We start from the raw sequence: 19338 nt of genomic DNA on the forward strand, positions 1-19338 counted from the left end.
GCTACCTACTACAATCCGCCCCTCAGCATTTCATAACAGATCTCACTTCCCACCTAAACTTCATGCTCCAACAGGGTAAATACCCTGAAGAAAAAGGCAACAACCTGCTCACCCCAATACCAAAAGACACTAAGAAAAAGACAAACGACATTACCAACTGCCGCCCAGTAGCATCTATCCCATTAATAGTTAAACTAATGGAAGGACTGGTGACCAAACAACTTAACGACTACATAAACAAATTCAATATATTACATGAGTCACAATCTGGGTTTCGACCCCTACACAGCACTGAAACAGTACTACTCACTCTCCTAACCAGGTTCAAGCAGGAAATAGCAGTAGGCAAGAGCATTCTCCTCCTCCAATTTGACATGTCAAGTAAGTTCGACATGGTTAACCATAACATACTGCTAAGAATCCTAGAATATTTCGGAAGCAATGGGAATACTCTCAATTGGATCAAGGGTTTTCTAACCACAAGAGCATATCAAGTGAAATCAAAAACAAACATATCGTCAGCGTGGAAACCAGAATGTGGAGTACAACAAGGATCACCACTATCACCGATCCTATTCAACCTCATGATGACCCCACTAGCCAAGACCTTATCCACCCAAGGTCTCAACCCATTTATCTATGCTGATGATGTTACATTATACATCCCCTACAAACATGACCTAGCAGAAATCACCAACAAAATCAAGCTCAGCTTAAACATCATGAATTCATGGGCAAATGCATTCCAACTAAAACTCAATACAGAAAAAACACACTGTCTCATCATATCATCCCAACACAATACATACAAACCTACAAACACTAACATCCCAGGATACACGCTACCTATCTCAGACAGCCTGAAAATTCTCAGAGTAATAATTGACCGTAACCTATCTCTAGAGACCCAAGCAAAATTCACCATAAAGAAAATGTTCGCTGCAATGTGGAAACTCAAACGCCTGAAACCATTCTTTCCGAGGGAAATATTCCGGAACCTGATACAGTCAATGGTAATAAGCCACGTAGACTACTGTAATGGAATCTATGCAGGATGCAAGGACCAAATCATAAAGAAACTTCAGACTGCCCAAAACACAGCAGCCAGGCTAATATTTGGAAAACCGCGTTTTCACAGTGCCAAACCACTCCGAGAAAAACTGCATTGGCTAGCAATTAAAGAACGTATCACTTTCAAAATCTGCACGACCGTTCATAAAATACTTTACGGTGAAGCACCGGGATACATGACAGACCTCATCGACCTGCCAACCAGAAACACTACAAAATCCACACGATCATACCTAAACTTCCACTACCCAAGCAGCAAGGGACTCAACTTTGTATTCATTCATACCATTGTTTGTTTGTTTTTTTGTTACATTTGTACCCCGCACTTTCCCACTCAAGGCAGGCTCAATGCAGCTTACATGGGGCAATGGAGGGTTAAGTGATTTGCCCAGAGTCACAAGGAGCTGCCTGTGCTTGAAGTGGGAATCGAACTCAGCTCTTCAGTTCCCCAGGACCAAAGTCCACCACCCTAACCACCCTAACCACTAGGCCACTCCTCCACTGTTGCTACTATTGGAGATTCTACATGGAATGTTGCTATTCCACTAGCAACATTTCATGTAGAAGTCGGCCCTTGCAGATCACCAATGTGGCCGCGCAGGCTTCTGCTTCTGTGAGTCTGACGTCCTGCACGTGCAGGACGTCAGACTCACAGAAACAGAAGCCTGCGCAGCCTTCTACATGGAATGTTGCTAGTGGAATAGCAAAATTCCATGTAGAATCTCCAATAGTAGCAACAGAATCTCCAATAGAAGCAACATTCCATGTAGAATCTCCAATAGTATCTATTTTATTTTTGTTACATTTGTACCCTGCGCTTTCCCACTCATGGCAGGCTCAATGCGGCTTACATGGGGCAATGGAGGGTTAAGTGACTTGCCTAGAGTCACAAGGAGCTGCCTGTGCCAGGAATCAAACTCAGTTCCTCAGTTCCCCAGGACCAAAGTCCACCGCCCTAACCACTAGGCCACTCCTCCACTGTTGCTACTATTTGAGATTCTACATGGAATGTTGCTATTCCACTAGCAACATTCCATGTAGAAGTCGGCCCTTGTAGACCACCAATGTGGCCGCGCAGGCTTCTGCTTCTGTGAGTCTGACGTCCTGCACGTACTTGCAGGACGTCAGACTCACAGAAACAGAAGCCTGCGCAGCCTTCTACATGGAATGTTGCTAGTGGAATAGCAATATTCCATGTAGAATCTCCAATAGTAGCAACATTCCATGTAGAATCTCCAATAGGAGCAACATTCCATGTAGAATCTCCAATAGTATCTATTTTATTTTTGTTACATTTGTACCCCGCGCTTTCCCACTCATGGCAGGCTCAATGCGGCTTACATGGGGCAATGGAGGGTTAAGTGACTTGCCCAGAATCACAAGGAGCTGCCTGTGCCTGAAGTGGGAATCAAACTCAGTTCCTCAGTTCCCCAGGACCAAAGTCCACCACCCTAACCACAAGGCCACTCCTCCACTCCATTCAGACCGGAATTGGCTAACGCCGCTAACGATAATATGTAAGCCACATTGAGCCTGCAAATGGGTGGGAAAATGTGGGATACAAAAGCAACAAATAATAATAATAATAATAATTGTGTCAGAGGCACATGCTCAGGCACAATCCTCCCACAGACGCACCTCTATGATCAGAGCTAATAGAACACATGAATTTACATGCTATTAGCTTTGATCATAGGGGCATTATTGCCCCGTGCTGTTCGGGCACTAATTTTAGAGTGCTGTTCAGAACAGCAAAGGGGTTTTGTTCATCTGGTCCTCAATTAACAGCGAAAGGAGGCTACCATCAGCTGAAGGGAGGTGCAATCCCAGCTGCTTCCGAGCACATTTTCCCTCACTACTTCTGGCCCAATGCATCTGCTTTGAAACACATGGTTTGAAGCAGACACGCCTGAAGGAAGCAGATAGGGAAGATGTGACTGAAGCAGAATGCCCTGCTGTGCTCAGAAGCAGCTAGGATCCGTTCTGACTGGCGAGAGACACAGCAGGCACCCCTGGCGCTCATGTTTTCGCATGTCTCCACAGTAATTCCACAGAGAATGAAGGGCCATAGGGCTGGATTTTGTGACCCTTCCTATGGCCACTGAATTGCAGGGCCCTGTGTGCTTCTTAGGAAAACAAATGATTATAAAACTCACAAACGTCACTTTTCTAAGTCTGAAATGTTGAAAAATGTCTTCTGTTGCAGAAGATCCCCCCCCCCCCCCCCCCGAGCTCGTGGGGCAGAGCAGGGGATTCCTCTCTTTCCCAAAACCTCCTTTCCAAAGAAAGAAAAATTTGCTTTGGACTCGGAGGGGAAATAATCTTCATTAATGCCCAGACAAATGGCATACTCTGGGTCTCCCAACAAGGGAAGAGTTGACCAGTCTGCCGATACCTTGCAATCAACAACCAGGCTCTTTACAGAAATGAATAAGTTCTATTTTAATGCACATTGCTCTGAAATCCTGAGGAGGCCTCGGTGAGTAAATCCAAATGCTGGTCTCTGTACTTATGTAATAAAATGGACTTTATTTTCCTGGAAGTGGCTAACTCTTGGGGCCCTGTTTACTAAGGTGCGTTAGGGATTTTAGCATTCCTACATTTAGCGCGTACGTTAACGATGTAGGCGCCTATAGGGATATTGTAGGCACATACATGGTTAACGCGCGTTAAAAGCATTAACGTGCCGATAACGCTGCTTAGTAACATAGTAGATGACGGCAGAGAAAGACCTGTACGGTCCATCCAGTCTGCCCTTTATTGAAAGAATTGGGCTAGTGCCTGACTGTGGTTAGAGAGAGTTCAGGCTTTGAGTCCTAGCTACATCACAGTCAACCCATCTTCCAGCAGACACATCAGCACTGGTTTTAACAGGGTCAATCATTCACAGGGTGATAAATTGTATCTTACCTCTCTCCACTGTTTAGTCTCTATCCCTTGAGTGTAGAGGACACACACTGTGAAAAGAGCACAGGAATTTATTAGCACTAATTTCAGTTATCTGTTTCTAAGTAAAGAAAAAAAAGTTCTCTTTAGAATGAAAGAACATTATCTCCTCCCACCCCTCCACCTAAAATGGAAACGAGGTGAAAAATAGTAGATGTATCATATCAAGAGCTGAAACAACAGCCTCGTGCTATGAATCCCTAGGTGGGGTTTAACACCAGGACTGCCTCAGTCTGTCTTGGACGGCTTGGTGCACTAAAGCTGTGGAATTCACTGCTAGCCCTCAAGAGCCACCAACGGGTCAAATTTTCAGGATATTGCTAATGAATATGCATCAGAGAGAGCTGTATAAAAGATATAGCGGAATTAGAAAAGGTACAGAGAAGGATGACAAAAATGATAAAGGGGATGGAACAACTTCCCTATGAAGAAAGGCTAAAGCCGCTAGGGCTCTTTAGCATGGAGAAGAGACAGTTGAGGGGAGATATGATAGAGGTTTATAAAATACTGAGTAGAGTGGAATGGGCAGACGTGAATGGCTTGTTTACTCTTTCCAAAAATACAAGGACTCGGGAGCACGTAATGAAGCTACTAAGTAGTAAATTTAAAATAACTTGGAGAAAATATTTCTTTACTCAATGTGTAATTAAATTAAGCAGTTAGCTTAGCGGGGTTTAAAAAAGGTTTAGCTAATTTCCTAAAAGAAAAGTCCATAAGCCATTATTAAGATGGACTTGGGAAAATCCACTGCTTATTTCTAGGATAAGCAATATAAAATCTGTTTTACTATTTTGGGATCTTGCCAGGTACTTGTGACCTGGATTGGCCATTGCTGGAAACAGGATGCTGGGCTTGATGGACCTTCAGTCTGTTCCAGTATGGCAACACTTACATACTTATGCACTTAAGAAGAACAAGGTCCTCACAGAACTGACAATGCAGCAACGTAGTGAAGGCAACCAAAAATGAGCCAAGAACAATGTACTAAAAGTCTCTTTTAATACGGTAAAAAATATCTGTTTTCTTTATCCAACACATAAAAATGTTTGTACATCCACAGATAAGGAAGGATAAATGTGGAGCAAAGACTCGACATGGCCATGTTTCAGTGAAGATGCCCTGCATTAGGAGTCATATATTCCAATGATTAACGTCCTTATTCTGAAATCATGTACCCCAATAATGAAAAGTAGAAACATACACGTGGAGTTAAAAACCACTACACACAAGCTGCAAGCCGACAGGTTCAGGGTGAATAACAACAGAAGTTAATTAGCCATTCCTAGTGAATTGCACAGCACATTTCCGCAATAACACTAACATAATTATTATTATGTATTACATTTGTACCCCGTGCTTTCCCACACATAGCAGGTTCAATGCGGCTTACATAGAAAATAGAATTACAAAGTATTGTAAGGAGAATAAACATAGTAATAGTAAGGTTTAAGAATGTGAATTGAACATGGAAAGGTAAACAAGGTATAATAGGCCAAAGGAAAGAGAATGGGAGGGGTATGGGAAGATGGAGAAGGGAAGACAGACACTAGTCAGAAACTAATCATATTATGAAGTTCTTGAGTAAAATAAAAGCCTTCAATAGCGTCATAAATTTCAAAATAAAGACCTCAGATCTAAGTATCTCAAGTACAAATCAATTTACGGATCCAGCTTCTCCTATAGAAGCGCGCAACTATGGAACGCATTACCGAAAGCCATAAAGACAACGCAGGATCACCTCAATTTCCGGAACTCACTAAAGACCGATCTGTTCGAAAAGGCATACACTACTGATCCAACTTAAGTAACTGAACTCAGCAACACAATGAAGCCATAACCTGCAATGAACAATATATCACTCTTCTTCTCTTGATTCTCTAACGTTCTGTAACAACATCACTCTGTATTTGTTTCATCACCGGAGGTGGCTAACACCTCACAGTACTATGTAAGCCACATTGAGCCTGCAAAGAGGTGGGAAAATGTGGGGTACAAATGCAACAAATAAATAAATAAATAAATGTATAAAGGAAGAACATTCCAGCTAAGTATGAAAATGTAAAAGTATAAATTCTTTTAAATTTCAGCAATTTAGCTGAGGAAAAATGACGTGTAAATACATTTTTTAAAAGCAGAGAGAAAGCTATTCAAATAACTCAGGGGCAGTGGTGTTCCTGGGGGGGGGGGCGGTCCGCCTCGGGTGCACGCCGCTGGGGGGGTGCCGCGCGCGCCTGTCCTCCGTTGGTCCATGCTTCTTCTCTGCCCCGGAACAGTCCTGTTCCGGGGCAGAGAAGAAGCATGGACCAACGGAGGGCAAGCGTGCGCGGCACCCCCCCCAAGCGGCGTGCACCCGGCAGGGGGTCCCTCGCAGGGGTGTCCTTTCATCAGGGGGGGCCGCGCTGCATCGGGGGGGGCCGCTGCACCCCGGGGGGCGGGGCGCATCGGCGATCCACCCCGGGTGCCAGCCCCCCCCCAGGAACGCCACTGCTCAGGGGACCTTTTAAAAAAGCTGCAGAAAAAGGGGGCCCACGCTGGCGTCAGCGTCTGTTTTTGAGGCCCCCTTTTATCGCAGCGGGTAAAAGGCAGGTCTTTGTTTTTTTCAAGAAATGGCCGTGCGGCAAGTGAAGCACTTGCTGCGTAGCCATTGCGGAGGGGAGGACCTACTGCCACCCATTCAGGTGGTGGTAAGGGCTCTCGCGCTAACCCAGCGGTAACCGGCACTGCCCGATTACCGCCGGGCACACACTGGCGCTACAAAAATTGAAATATTTTTGCAGTGCCGGAAATGGAGCGTGCTGGGGCGGGAACTGCTGCGGTAACCTGGCGGTACTTCCCTTTTAGCCAGCGGTAAGCCCGTGTTGGGCTTACTGCCACTCGTAAAAGGACCCTTCAGTGTTTGGCCATGTATTATTTGAAATATTACTGTGCACATTTAAAAAGACGATGGAAGCAGTGCATGTAAATCTACCTCATGCATATTCATTACAGATATCCTGAAAATCTAACTGGCTGGAGGTCCCCAGGAGGACACATTTGGGAACCGCTGATCTAGGGATTTTCTTGGTGATAAGAGATACACTCACGTCCTCTGTCTTCCCCTGAAGAAGCAATAACCCTCCCTCCCTCCCTCCCTCTTCCCTCATGTTTCTGTGCCAGGTCGGTTAGCACTAACAGGATTTCTACCAGTGATAAAAACTTGTTTCTTCCTCTTCCCATTAATCCTTGTCTATTAAAAACCGATTTCTATTCAGCAGCAGATTATGAATACCTTGGAACGCCTTCCTAGCTCACAAACCTGAGAAACCCAAGCAATGGATGTTGCCTTGAAGATCTATTCAATTTATGACCCCAGGATACATTTTCACATTACAGCAAAGCAAAAGATTTAGAAGTGGCCTGATTGGTTAGAACTGGTCACATGACATTCTTTAAAGAGCAATGTATTTATCTCATATTCCATTTTCTCACCTAAGCAGGAGAAAAACATGGGGGCTGATGCAGTAAGTTTGTGTTAGAGCCATGTACTGACAGCTTTGCGCACATGCCTAATGTCAAATTATTGTTGGCCGATGCAAGTAACCAAATTGAATGGAAACAGGACCTGCATAAACCTTGTGCACTAGCCTGGGAGAGCACCAAACAAATGTGCACAGGATGTTCTGTGCACAAGCAGGATAAGACAGCACAGGGTTCTGTGCTAAGGGGAGCTGGAACTGTGCAAAAGTCTGAGCTGAAAAACAGTACTGGTCCACTTTTGCACATGTGCTTGGCTGCTATTTGGTGCATGAAATTTTTGCAAGACTCATATTTATATATAGAACAGCACAAGTACAGATGTTGGCTGATATAATTTTCTTCTGCTCAGACCTGTGCATGGCTACCCTTAGCACAGAACTGTGTGCCCCAGGGCTGCTGCCGCCCCCCCCCCCCCAAATCATCATCTGCTGCCGACCCCCCAATCTCTGCTGCCCACTGCCTCGATTGCTGCTGCTGCTGAAATACCTTGGCTGGCGAGGATCCCAGGCCCTGCCAACAGATGACATCTTCTTCCTCCAGCGCTGATTGCCTGCCCCAGTGGCTGCTTTTCCTCTCGGGGCATGCTCGGTTTCAAAACCGAGAATGCACGCCTGAGAGGAAGAGCAGCGCTGGAAGAAACTCCGGGTTCTCCCCAGCCTCCAAGGGGGGGCCCGGCACCGGAGTTTTCTCTCTCCTGCTCCTGTCGGGATGCGATCACTTGGGTCCTGTCAGGAGCAGGAGAGAGAGAGACCCCGGCATCAGAGAATTTTGCCCCCCCCCCCCCCCAGCAGCCCTGGTGTACCCTCCTCCCCCACCCCAGTTCTGTTTTTTTAAAACCATGCTCTTCATGGAGGCCAACAAAATGTTGCAGGTCCTGTATACTGACAGGAAAAAGAAGAAACAGTATTAAATCCTTACATACACCACCGCAGAAGAATGAGCTAACCCTTCCATGCCTCCTCGGACATGGCATTAAAGATCCAGCCCTGTGCTCAGCCTTATAGTCTTATGTGCATTTATTCGCATCTGTGCAGAACATGGTTTTAAGCATGCTGTGCACTGGTATCTAACATAAGGCTTTGAGTGGGGTTATCTCATCTCTGCACTCACAAAATTGTGTGCTAAAGCCGTGATAACCCTGTGCAAAGCTTTGCTGCATTGGCCCCATGGATAACTGTTTAAAAGTACACCTTGATGTAACTAATCAATACTTCCTTCTCTGGAAAGCATGCTCCAGTTCTATCTGCATTCTCAAATCTTTTGTCTGTTAATTACAGGGAAAATATTCAGCCGATGCTGGTGAGCATTTTGCAGACCGTCGCCCGTGTTATTCTTGGATATTCAATGCAAGGCCATGTCTGGACTTTGGTACTGAATATATGGTTTATGCGGTGCCAGCTAACCCACGGCTGGTTAAGTCGATATTCAGAATTTAACTGGCCATGGGTTGCTGCATAAAAATATGTGGTCCCATTTATGCGGTTACGTTAACGGGTATTTCCGATATGATGTCTAAGTTCAATTTTGGACATTTTGCTAAAAGCATCCAAAACTCAAGTGGGGAATCTAGCCATTTTCAAAATAGAAAAACGTCTTTTTTTTTTTTTTTTTTAAATGGCTATTTGCTAGATGTTTTTGTGCTCTGTGCAGCCAAGTCAAAAACACACGAAATCAAGCCATTAGAATGCAGGAGGAGCCAACATTTTGAATATCGACCAGTACATTTATCCTCAAATTGTTACTTACTAGGATCAGACTTGGAAAATGTGTCCTTATCCAAGAGATGTCTAGCAAGAGAAAAATAGAATAAAAATCCTGTTAGATCCCGGAAAAGGAAACACAGATGCATCGTATCAGCATGACTCCCTGAGCAAACATTCAGCAGTTGTGCATTCACAAGACCACACCCACAACCACAATTTTCACTAATTCCAGACTGTCAGTAATACTCTAAGGGATCCCTTTTAATAAGCTACGGGATAAAGGGCCCTGCGGTAGCAGAATGGACCATTTTTTCCGCACACCAGGACCCTTTTTACCACAGCAGGTATAAAACCCCTAAAAAAAACGGCCATGCAGTAAGATAACTATTATGCATGGCTACGCGGTGGGGAGCAGTTACATCCACCCACTGAGGTGGCAGCAAGGGTTTCCGTGGTAAACCCGTGCGACAATGCCTGACTACCGCCGGGTTAGCACCATGCTATAAAAATAAATTTCTGGAGCACTGAAAATGGCACATGTTCGAGCCACAACTACTGCCGGAGGCCGCATTGGGCTAGCATTGGGCTTATTGACGCTTTGAAAAGGGCCCCTTAGTTGGTCCTGACTTTAAGTCTGGGACTGCAGATCTACGTCATATATTAACAGAGCAGGACAAATCCCAGGATGGGAGTTCCAAAGAATGAGATGGAGTCTGAATCATAGGAGCCGACTCTGTGGGTGCTGTTATTGAGAAAATTCCTTGTATGTGTCCAGGGAGGGGTTATTTCCACTGGGCTTAGCACCCCCAATAATTTTGAAAAGTTGACTTCTATGGTCTGAATATTCCACATGGTATGGAGTCAGGAGAGAGGTATGAACACAGCTCTGCAAATGTACCTTAGTCCTGACCTGCAGCACCCCTAATCTCTCAGTACTGAGATCCACAGTTCAGTTCTGTCTTGAAATAACATTCAGGCCAAAATGTCCCCTCACACTGAGATTTTTTGTTTTTTTTTTTAATTTAGAATGTATTAAACTTTTTATCAATGTTCTAGCAAAAATGACAAAAGTCGTACTACACAGATAATGTAAGCAATTATACATCAAATAAGGCTAACAATATAAGACAGGAAATGAATTTGTACAGCTAGTATTAATGCAAAGCAAAATGAAAGGGTACTATTTATAGGAAAATAAAAATAATGAAAATCTGAGCAGAACAAAACTGCAAAATTTGTGGCCAAAATAACTTATAAGTCCTTCTCAATTCCCTCCTTCAGCAGGACCTAAAAGATCATAATTATAATGTATTATTAGCTGAATGTAAGCCACATTGAACTCGAGTCTGCTTGGGATAATGTGGGATATAAATGACAATAAATAAATAAAAATAAATCTTAAACCCGAAGATTAACTTAAGTAGGACATTTCCAAAAGCCACAGCTGGGAGGTATAGTTATTATGTCTCCTCCATGGAGAGATCAGGAAGCACATAAATTCTGAGAATGAAAATGTACTCTTTAAAGAACAATTTCAATACTAAAGGGGTCTTTTACTAAAGCTTAGCTTGAGTTATCTGCAGCAGGGCCCATTTTATTCCTATGGGCCCTGCTGCAGATAACTGGAGCTAAGCTTTAGTAAAACACCCCCTAAATCTAAATCAGAAAAGCAACAAAAATGTAGCAAGCACAGCGCCCTCACCCCGAGATTTTGATAATTAAGGCCTTGTTTTGCAAAGCTGTGCTAGCGATTCCCGTGCGGCAAATGAGAGGTTGCAGCGGGTGTGCAGATGGGGTGAGGCGAAGGGCCCGGGGAGCAGTGAACCTCCGATTGGGTGGGGCATTCTGGTCAGGCTTTATTATAGCAGAATTATCTTAGGAGTGTTTTTTGATATTGTGTTTAACAATAAGTTTGGGGGGTTGGGGGGGGGGGGACTTACAAGCTAAGGCTGGTTTATTCAATGATGGGTTTTTTTTCTCCCTTGTGGAGTTGTTTCACACCACTGTTTTATCAGCGTTGGCTGAAGCCGCTGATAGTAACCCCATAGAGGTTTGGTGAAGGGTCCATGACCCTCCTCGGGGTGGTTTGGGCTTCTAGATTGATTTAGAATAGAACCCTCATCTGGACTTGCTGTTTACACAATTCATAGAGCAAAAAAAATGTTGTTAATTGTTTAGAGTAGGCTATATTTTTGCTCTCCAAAGTTTGTTCATACTTTAACAAGCCATATTGTAGAAAATCTTTAGCCTCATATCTATGTTAGTTGAATGTTCTAATGCATTCTTATTACGTGTATAAATATAATTTATTATATGTCTGGTATTTGAATTCCAGTGCTGTTAAATGTGTGTATTTTTAATACTATTTCACGGTAATTCTAGTATTAGGTTTCAATTTACTGTTTTCAAGTTTACCTTATTTAGGGCCCCTTTTATCAAACTGCGGCAAAAGGGGGCCTGTGTTGGCATTGGCGTGTGCATTTGACGCACGCTGAGGCCCCCTTTTACCGCAGCTAGAAAAAGGAAAGTCTTGCTTTTCTGCAGGAAATGGCCATGCGGCAAATAAAGGACTTCTCACGTGGCCATTTCAGGGAGGAGCCCTTACCACCACCCATTGAGGTGGCGGTAAGGGCTCCCATGCTAACCCAGCAGTAACCAGGCAACGCGTGGCGCTGCCCGATTACTGCCAGGTGCACACCGGCGCTTCAAAAATAAAATATATATTTGTAGCGTCGGATATGACAACATGCTGGGGATGGGAAGTACCACCGGGATGCTGCAGTAGCCCAGCGGTGCTTCCTTTTTAGCGAGTGGTAAGCCCGTGTTGGACTTACTGCTGCTTTATGTTTATTCTTGGTTATTTTACTATTGTTATGCTGTTAACAAAATTGTAAGTATTAAATTGTAAGTATTATGTTAAACTGTACCTGCTGTACACTGCCTCGGGTGAATCTCTTCACAAAGGTGTTTAATAAATCCCAATAAATAAATAAATATATAAAATATTATTGATACGTGTTCAATCTGCTTTTTATAGGGTGGGTTATGTTATAACCTAAGCTATTTAACCAGTCAGGAGCCTCTCCTGGCCAGTTAAATCACTTTGAATATTGACCCCAGTATATGCAAATTGATGTCATGCATATTCATATGCATACCCTAAAAACCTGACTGTAATCAGCAGGGCAGGTGAGGGTAGCCTTGGAGATTACAACCCATTGGACCAACTTGACCGTAATATCTTCTCTATTAGTGCTAAATGCTTCACGTGCAGATAAATATTATTTCATCATCCTGTACAATTATTTAAATTCAACCAAAAGCAAAGGAAGTAAGCAGGCAGCATTAATTGCCACAGGCTTCCTTTCCCTTCAAGTCCTTCAGCGCAGTGAATGCATTTAGCAGAAATTACGAACAATTAGTTGGCAAAATTGCTTTACTCAACTTTTAAAGAACTTAATCAAAACCATTAGGCTGAGAATCTGATTTTCAAAGTGATGAGCAGGCGTGAGGAAATGGTGAGGCTCATTTGAGAAGCAGTTGTATGACTTTTTAAGTGCTGTGAAGCATCAACACAGGCCTTGCAGTGGACCCCATTAATTTCATTTGTCTGTGGAAAAAGAGATACAAGTGTGTTGGAAAGAAGGGGGGTTTTTTCAACATGGAAACTGATTCCTAATTAGATCCTGCCTTCACTGAGCAGAATGAGCTGGGTCCTTTAGCATCACAGCTCCTAAGTGTTGCTACAGTAGGTCTGGAAGCAAAGAGGAGGCAGCCAGGGGTCCATCAGATCTGCAGTTCAAGGGATTTTGTTTTCTCTGTTTAGCATCTGGCTCAACATAGGATCAAGGAGAGTGCAGAGCGCTGAGGATGGAGTATTTCAAAATCATTGTTATTTGTACTTGCATGTGTGTGTGTGTGTGTGTGTGTGCGCGAGACAGAGAGAGAGAGGGAGAGAGAGAGAGAGAGAGAGAGAGAGAGAGAGAGAGAGAGAGTCTGTAAGTATAGAAGATGAGCTTACAGTATAAGACCAGTCAGATATTTACCACTTTATATAGTTACATAGTAGATGACGGCAGAAAAAGACCAACAAGATAACTCATATTTGCTGCTTTTTGTGTATACCCTACTTTGATTTGTACCTGTGCTCTTCAGGGCACAGACTGTATAAGTCTGCCCAGCACTATCCTCACGTCCCAACCACCAGCCCTGCCTCCCAACCACTTTAGTATTAAACATAGAAACAGAGAAAAATGTAGACAGATATCCAGTCCGTCCATCCAACCATGCCATCTACACTAGCTATCACTCCCTTAGAATCTTTATGTACTTGTCACAAGCTCTCTTGAATTCTGATACTGTTTTCGCCTCCACCACTTCCACTGGGAGGCTGTTCCACGAATTTACCACCCTTTCTGTGAAGAAGTAATTCATCGGGTTACTTCTGAGTCTAACCCCTTTCATCTTCATCCTCTGCCCCCTCGTTCCAGAGCTCCCTTTCAATTGAAAGACACTTGCCTTCTGTGCATTTATGCCACACATAGGTATTCTCTATCCTGTCTCTGGCCTTTCTTCCAAAGTATACATATTGAGATTTTGAAGTCTGTCCCCACTGACCATTTTAGAAGCCGCTTTCTGGACTGACTCCATCCTGTTTAAATCTTTTTGAAGCTGCAGTCTCCAGAATTGTACACAATATTCTAAACTAGGAAAAAGGCCTGTTTCTGAAACCAAGGAAACGGGTGATAGGCAGGCAATCCCCCACTCTCCCTCGGTGTTTCACAGTCTGCCCTCCCTCCGTTTTCAACCCCGCCCCCGTGTTGCGGCCCGTGGACCCCCCTTCCGTGACCCTAGCAGACCACCTCCGAGGGAGGCACGGTTCCTGGCACATTCGAACGTTGGCGGTGAGAATTATTATATAGGATGAGGCCTCACCAGAGTCTTATACAGAGGCACCGTCACCTCCTTTTTCCTACTGACCATTCCTACTGACTATGCACCCAAGCATCCTTCTAGCTTTCTCCATCACCTTTTCTACCTGTTTGGCCATCTTAAGATCATCACATACGATCACACCCTAAGTCCCGCTTCTCTTTTATGCAAGTAAGTTCTTCACCCTCTAAACTGTACCATTCCTTTGGGTTTCTGCAGCCCAATCCATATCTATACAGTTACAATCAGGGCGTAGACCGTAGAAGTCTGCCCAGCACCGGTTTTGCTTCCCAATTACCGGCGTTGCCACCAAATCTCTTTTTCCAGATTGACCCACAGTGCCTTTTCTTTACCCTGTAGGACCTGCTCTGTCAATATACCCCAAACCTGCCCTGTATCATCTCCTGCTATTTCAGTACTAAGAAACATTCACCCACTCCCCCACACACCCCTACTAACACTCCTTAGTTCCACCCTCTTTTATTTTAGTACTGAAATAACCCCCACACACACACACACAGCTCTGTCTGTGCACCGCAGTCCTGCCCTGAAGCACCCCTGGTATTCTAGTGCTGAAACTTCTGCATGCACAGCTTTACTGAAGCACCAAACTCACTTAAATCAAGATTCAAGCTGCCTTTAAATGAGTAGTGTACTAAAGCCAGTTGTTTTGCCTTACCCTGTCAGAGCGTATCGATTTTCCTTAGTTTTCATGTTTTTAAGTAGCGGTGCTGTCTCTTTTCCTCAATATGCCAATTTACCTGTTTCCAGTTTGTGTTATAGGATTGTCAATACCTTCTCATTAATGTGTGTGTGTGTCATATTGTCTTTATTGAAACTTGCAACAAGACAAACCAAGCATACAAACAAGCGATAAAACAAGCAATAAAACCCGCTAACTAATACATAAATAAAACCTTACTGGCCAATACCCCCGCCCCTCAACAAACCCTCCCACTCAGGGAGGCTGAAACGAAAAACCCCTCCAATGCCTTGCCCACTGTAGTCCAGAACAATGCTCCTTCTCCCTCACTGCCAGCTGCTGGACAAAATGTACCACATCCCCTGCCACCTCCTGTACAGACAGCCACTTCCGATATAATGAAGCTTGGCAGCGTGCCTGCCACAGGAAGTAACAAAGGGCTGCAGCGATGATATACAGTGTCTCCCTACACCACCCCTTTCCTTTTGGAAACCCTCCATAGGCCCATTCTGCATAAGATAGCTGGTGGAAGAAAGGAATCCCTAATTGGCGGGCTACTGCCTGACAGACTTGTTGATTGAACGGGCACTTGAGGAGGAAGTGGTCCATTGTTTCATCCTCCGTCACGCACTCCCCCCTCGGGCACTTACGATCATTGCTGTTTCTATTTTTCATGTTAGCTCGAACATAAAGCCGGCTGTGGAAAGTCAGCCAGGCCATGTCCGCAATCTTCCGGGGGAGGCGTGATGAATTGAGGAAAGCCAGACCTTCCTCCTGTAGTGGACCTGGGCAGTCCCTCAAGGCTAGACGTGTTGAAAAGTGTGTCTGAATAATGCGGTGTTGTAGCTGCCTCCTGTCCTCCTTCTGGATTTCCTGTACTGTGATACCCCATCTCTTCACCAATCTCAACAGAGGTGAGATGTACTGTGGCAAGTATCCCGCCTTCCCTCGCAGGGGCATTGCCTGACCTCCCCTCACCCAATCCCTCAAGTACCGCTGAAGCCAGGAGGCCATGCAGTCTGCCCAAGCCGGCCTCCCTTCCCGCAAGACCCCTCCCAGATTTTGTTGGAAAAAGAAACAACTAAAATGTACCACAGGGTTGACCATTCCCAACCCCCCCTCCCTTTTGGGCAAATAGGTCACCTCCCTCCGGATAATATTCATCCTGTTCCCCCATAGCTGTTGGAAAAACAAGCTGTATACTCTGGCATGTAACGATATAGGCAGTAAACAGACCTTGGATATGAACAGGAGAAGGGGTATCAGATAGGTCTTAATGACATGCAGTTTTCCACAAACCGCAACTTATATGATTTCCACTGGGCCACCCTTTCCTCGACTCTCCCCAGCCCCTTCTCCCAGTTGATCGTATCATAGTCCTGTCTGCCTACCCAGAGACCCAGGATCCGTACTTCATCCCTTGCTACTGGGTACTGACTGGGAAGTTTGAAAGCTGGTCTGCCCTGTCCTACCCAAATTGCGGAGCTCTTATCCTGGTTTATCTGGGCCCCCGCAGCCTGTGTGTATTCTGCCATCCAGGTCTGAACTCGCTCGGCTTCCTCCTTGCTACTGATTACTACTGTGACATCATCTGCGTAGGCGACACATCGCCATGTGTGTGAACACAAAGAGATGCCCTCTAGTTGACCGCTAAACCCTCCACTCAACCTTCTGAGGAAAGGATCTAAGGAAAGGACGTACAGCAAGGGGCTGAGGGGACACCCCTGCCGTACCCCTGACCTTACTGCAAAGCTCTTGCCCACCCAACCATTTATTAGAGTGCTACTCCTTGCATTGCGATACAAAGTCTGGATCCACCCTATAAACTGGTCGGGTATCCCATAGCACCGAAGCACTAGCCATAGGTACTCCTGGGACACCCTGTCAAAAGCCTTAGACTGATCAAGGGTCAGCAAATACTTTCCCTTTGTCCCACCTTGACTCCTTTCCACTATTTCACGGATGGTACAAACTGCTTCCACTGCCCCTTTCCCCCTTCACCGAGCAAAACTGTGCTGAGGACAAGAGACCACCCACTGCCCCAGCCAGGCGGTTGTAAATAATCCTGGCCATTATTTTCCTATCTACATTCAGAAGACTTATGGGTCTCCAGTTCTCGATAAGTTCCAGATTTCCCTTCTTTGCGAGGAGAACCAAAATAGAACACTGCTGTGAAGGGGCCAAACGCCCGTTCTGCAAACAATTATTAAAAATTGCAGCTAACACTGGAATCAGGACCACACGGAATTTTTGTAGAACTCTGGGGTCAGCCCATCGGGACCCGGAGTTGTACGTGCTGATAGCGTATCAATAGCATCATCTACCTCTCCTGTGGTAATGGGCCTAAGCAGTTGTTCCATCTCCCCCTCCGAAACCTTTTCCAAGCCTGGGGCACTCTGCACGTATGATAGCATGAAGTTAGAAACCAAGCTCTCTTTCCCCCACAATTGGGTGTAAAACCGAATGACCCTGGCCTCGATTGAACGTTGGTTCGTCAATCGCTGCCCTGCTTCATCTCTCATAGCATAAATGACCTTGTGTCCTACTGCTACCTTGCAATTCTGGAAAGGATCCGGGGAATACCGATGCCCATATTCCCTTTCCAGAAGCAAAGCAGCGTATCGATCATATTGCAACAGCCTCAACTGGGCCTGCAAAGCTTCTATCTCTCCCTTCTCTAGATGGTTGGAGACCGCGTGGTCCAATTGCTTACGAAGACGACAGCACTGTGCCTGTAACCCCAGACTCTGCTTCCTGGCTAGGGACCGGAAAAGGGCCTTGACTCGCCCCTTTACCACGTCCCACCAGGCTCCCTTATCATCCATCACCTCCCATAGTGTTTCTTGGTCTGCTAAAAAACCCTCAAATATTTGTCTGTTTTCCTCTACTTCTAATAACTTTGCACTCAGTTTCCAAAATCCTGGGCCTTTCTGCGCCCCTTCGCATATTGTTAAGACTGTGGAAACTAAGGCATGATCTGAATATTCCGTCCATCTATTCGGCTGCCCCTGAAACTTAGCCAACCCGCCTACAAAGAGCCAGTCAATACGGCTCTCCGTGTCTCCCCTTCTAAAAGTGAACCCCTTCCCTCCCGCCACCTCCAGTCTTGCCTGTTTTACAATTGCTGCCAGCTGGAGGCTGTCATAACCCACCTGACGCCTGGACCCCTTTCTATCTGCTTGCTGTAAGACCATATTAAAGTCTCCTCCAAATACCACCAATTTGCTTGTATATAAATACGGTTTCACCCGGAGCAACAGCTGCTTGCGTTCCCAACTAATCTGGGGCCCATAAAAGTTAATGATTCGCACTGCTACCCCTCTAATGAAAACGTCTAAGACAACACACCTCCCTATCTCCACCTCTATTTCCCTCGTAATCTCCACTTCTCGGGTGGCAAAAAGAATAGCCACCCCTGCGCATCTTTCTTTGGCCAGAGACCAGAATGAGGGCCCCCCTTTCCAATCTCTCTTGGCCCGGTGCAGGAGCTGCAAAGAATCCAAATGAGTCTCCTGCAACAGGATGCAGTCTACCTTGCACTGGGTCAAATCGCTAAAGGCGACAAATCTAGTTCTCTCTGCCTTTATGCTGGCTACATTCAGAGTTGCAAAGATTAAGGACAAGGCAGCCATGGTTTATTTCTTAAATTTCTTACCCCTCCTCATCTCTTCACCGCAATCCCTCTTCACAGATATTCCTGCCCCCATCATTTCTTCAGGATCCTCTATAATTTCTTCTAATTCCAAATCCTCCCACTCTGAGTCATCTTCCCCGGCTTTCTTTCTACCCTTTTTTTTCTTGGTTTCCTCTGGACCAGCCCTTTCCCCTTTCATCCCTTCCTTACCCTCCTCTATTTCCTGCATGAGGCCCTTCGTTAAACTAGTAGGATGTGATGTTAGACTGGGGGGTAACACTGCTGGCTCCTCTCTGTTAAGTCTTTCAGATGATTCATTCCTTGCTCCCCTCCCCTCCCTCCTCTTCTCCTCCAAAACCTCCCTTTGGGGTGGATTCATCTCAAGATCACCCTCTCCTTCACCTGAAACCTGAAACACTGCATATCGATTACTCTGGCTCTTCTCCAGAATATCTGTTCTCCCCGCTCGGGCTAGCCCCCTCCCCTCCTTCCTCCGACCCCCCTTCCCTCCATGTTTCCCTACCAGGGTCCATGCTTCCCCTTCTTCTCCCCCCTTCTCCCCACCTCCTTCTTCCATCCTTTCACAAATACCCCTTCTTTGAATGTGATCCAAACCTGATGCCCTTTTCTCCCCCTTTCCCTTTCCCTTAGTGCCTGCCTCTGTATGAATAGTGGTATTTGATTTATCCATTAATCCCTTTAATGCTTCCCGCTTCTGTCCTTGTATCCTTGTAGTTTCTGCTTGTGCCCCTTCCTCCCCCCTCCTCTCTTCCTCTACCTGATTGTGCGATGCTTGTGGGCACTTGCTAAAAGGGTGCCCCAAGCCTCCACAC

At 45.4% G+C, this 19338-nt stretch overlaps 1 protein-coding gene across 1 annotated transcript in view; it reads right to left on the reverse strand.

Annotated features, from left to right (window-relative positions):
- LOC115482102 (copine-5-like) overlaps positions 1–19338 on the reverse strand; it is a 267201-nt gene that overhangs the window by 168832 nt on the left and 79031 nt on the right. The window contains exons 2-3 of the mRNA XM_030221668.1: positions 9280–9320; positions 3982–4028 (exon numbers count right to left, since the gene is read on the reverse strand). Of these exons, the coding sequence (XP_030077528.1) occupies positions 3982–4028; positions 9280–9320 (88 nt within the window). The remainder of the gene's footprint in view (positions 1–3981; positions 4029–9279; positions 9321–19338) is intronic.

Source organism: Microcaecilia unicolor, chromosome 12 (assembly GCF_901765095.1).
Source record: "Microcaecilia unicolor chromosome 12, aMicUni1.1, whole genome shotgun sequence".
Classification (NCBI taxonomy): domain Eukaryota; kingdom Metazoa; phylum Chordata; class Amphibia; order Gymnophiona; family Siphonopidae; genus Microcaecilia; species Microcaecilia unicolor.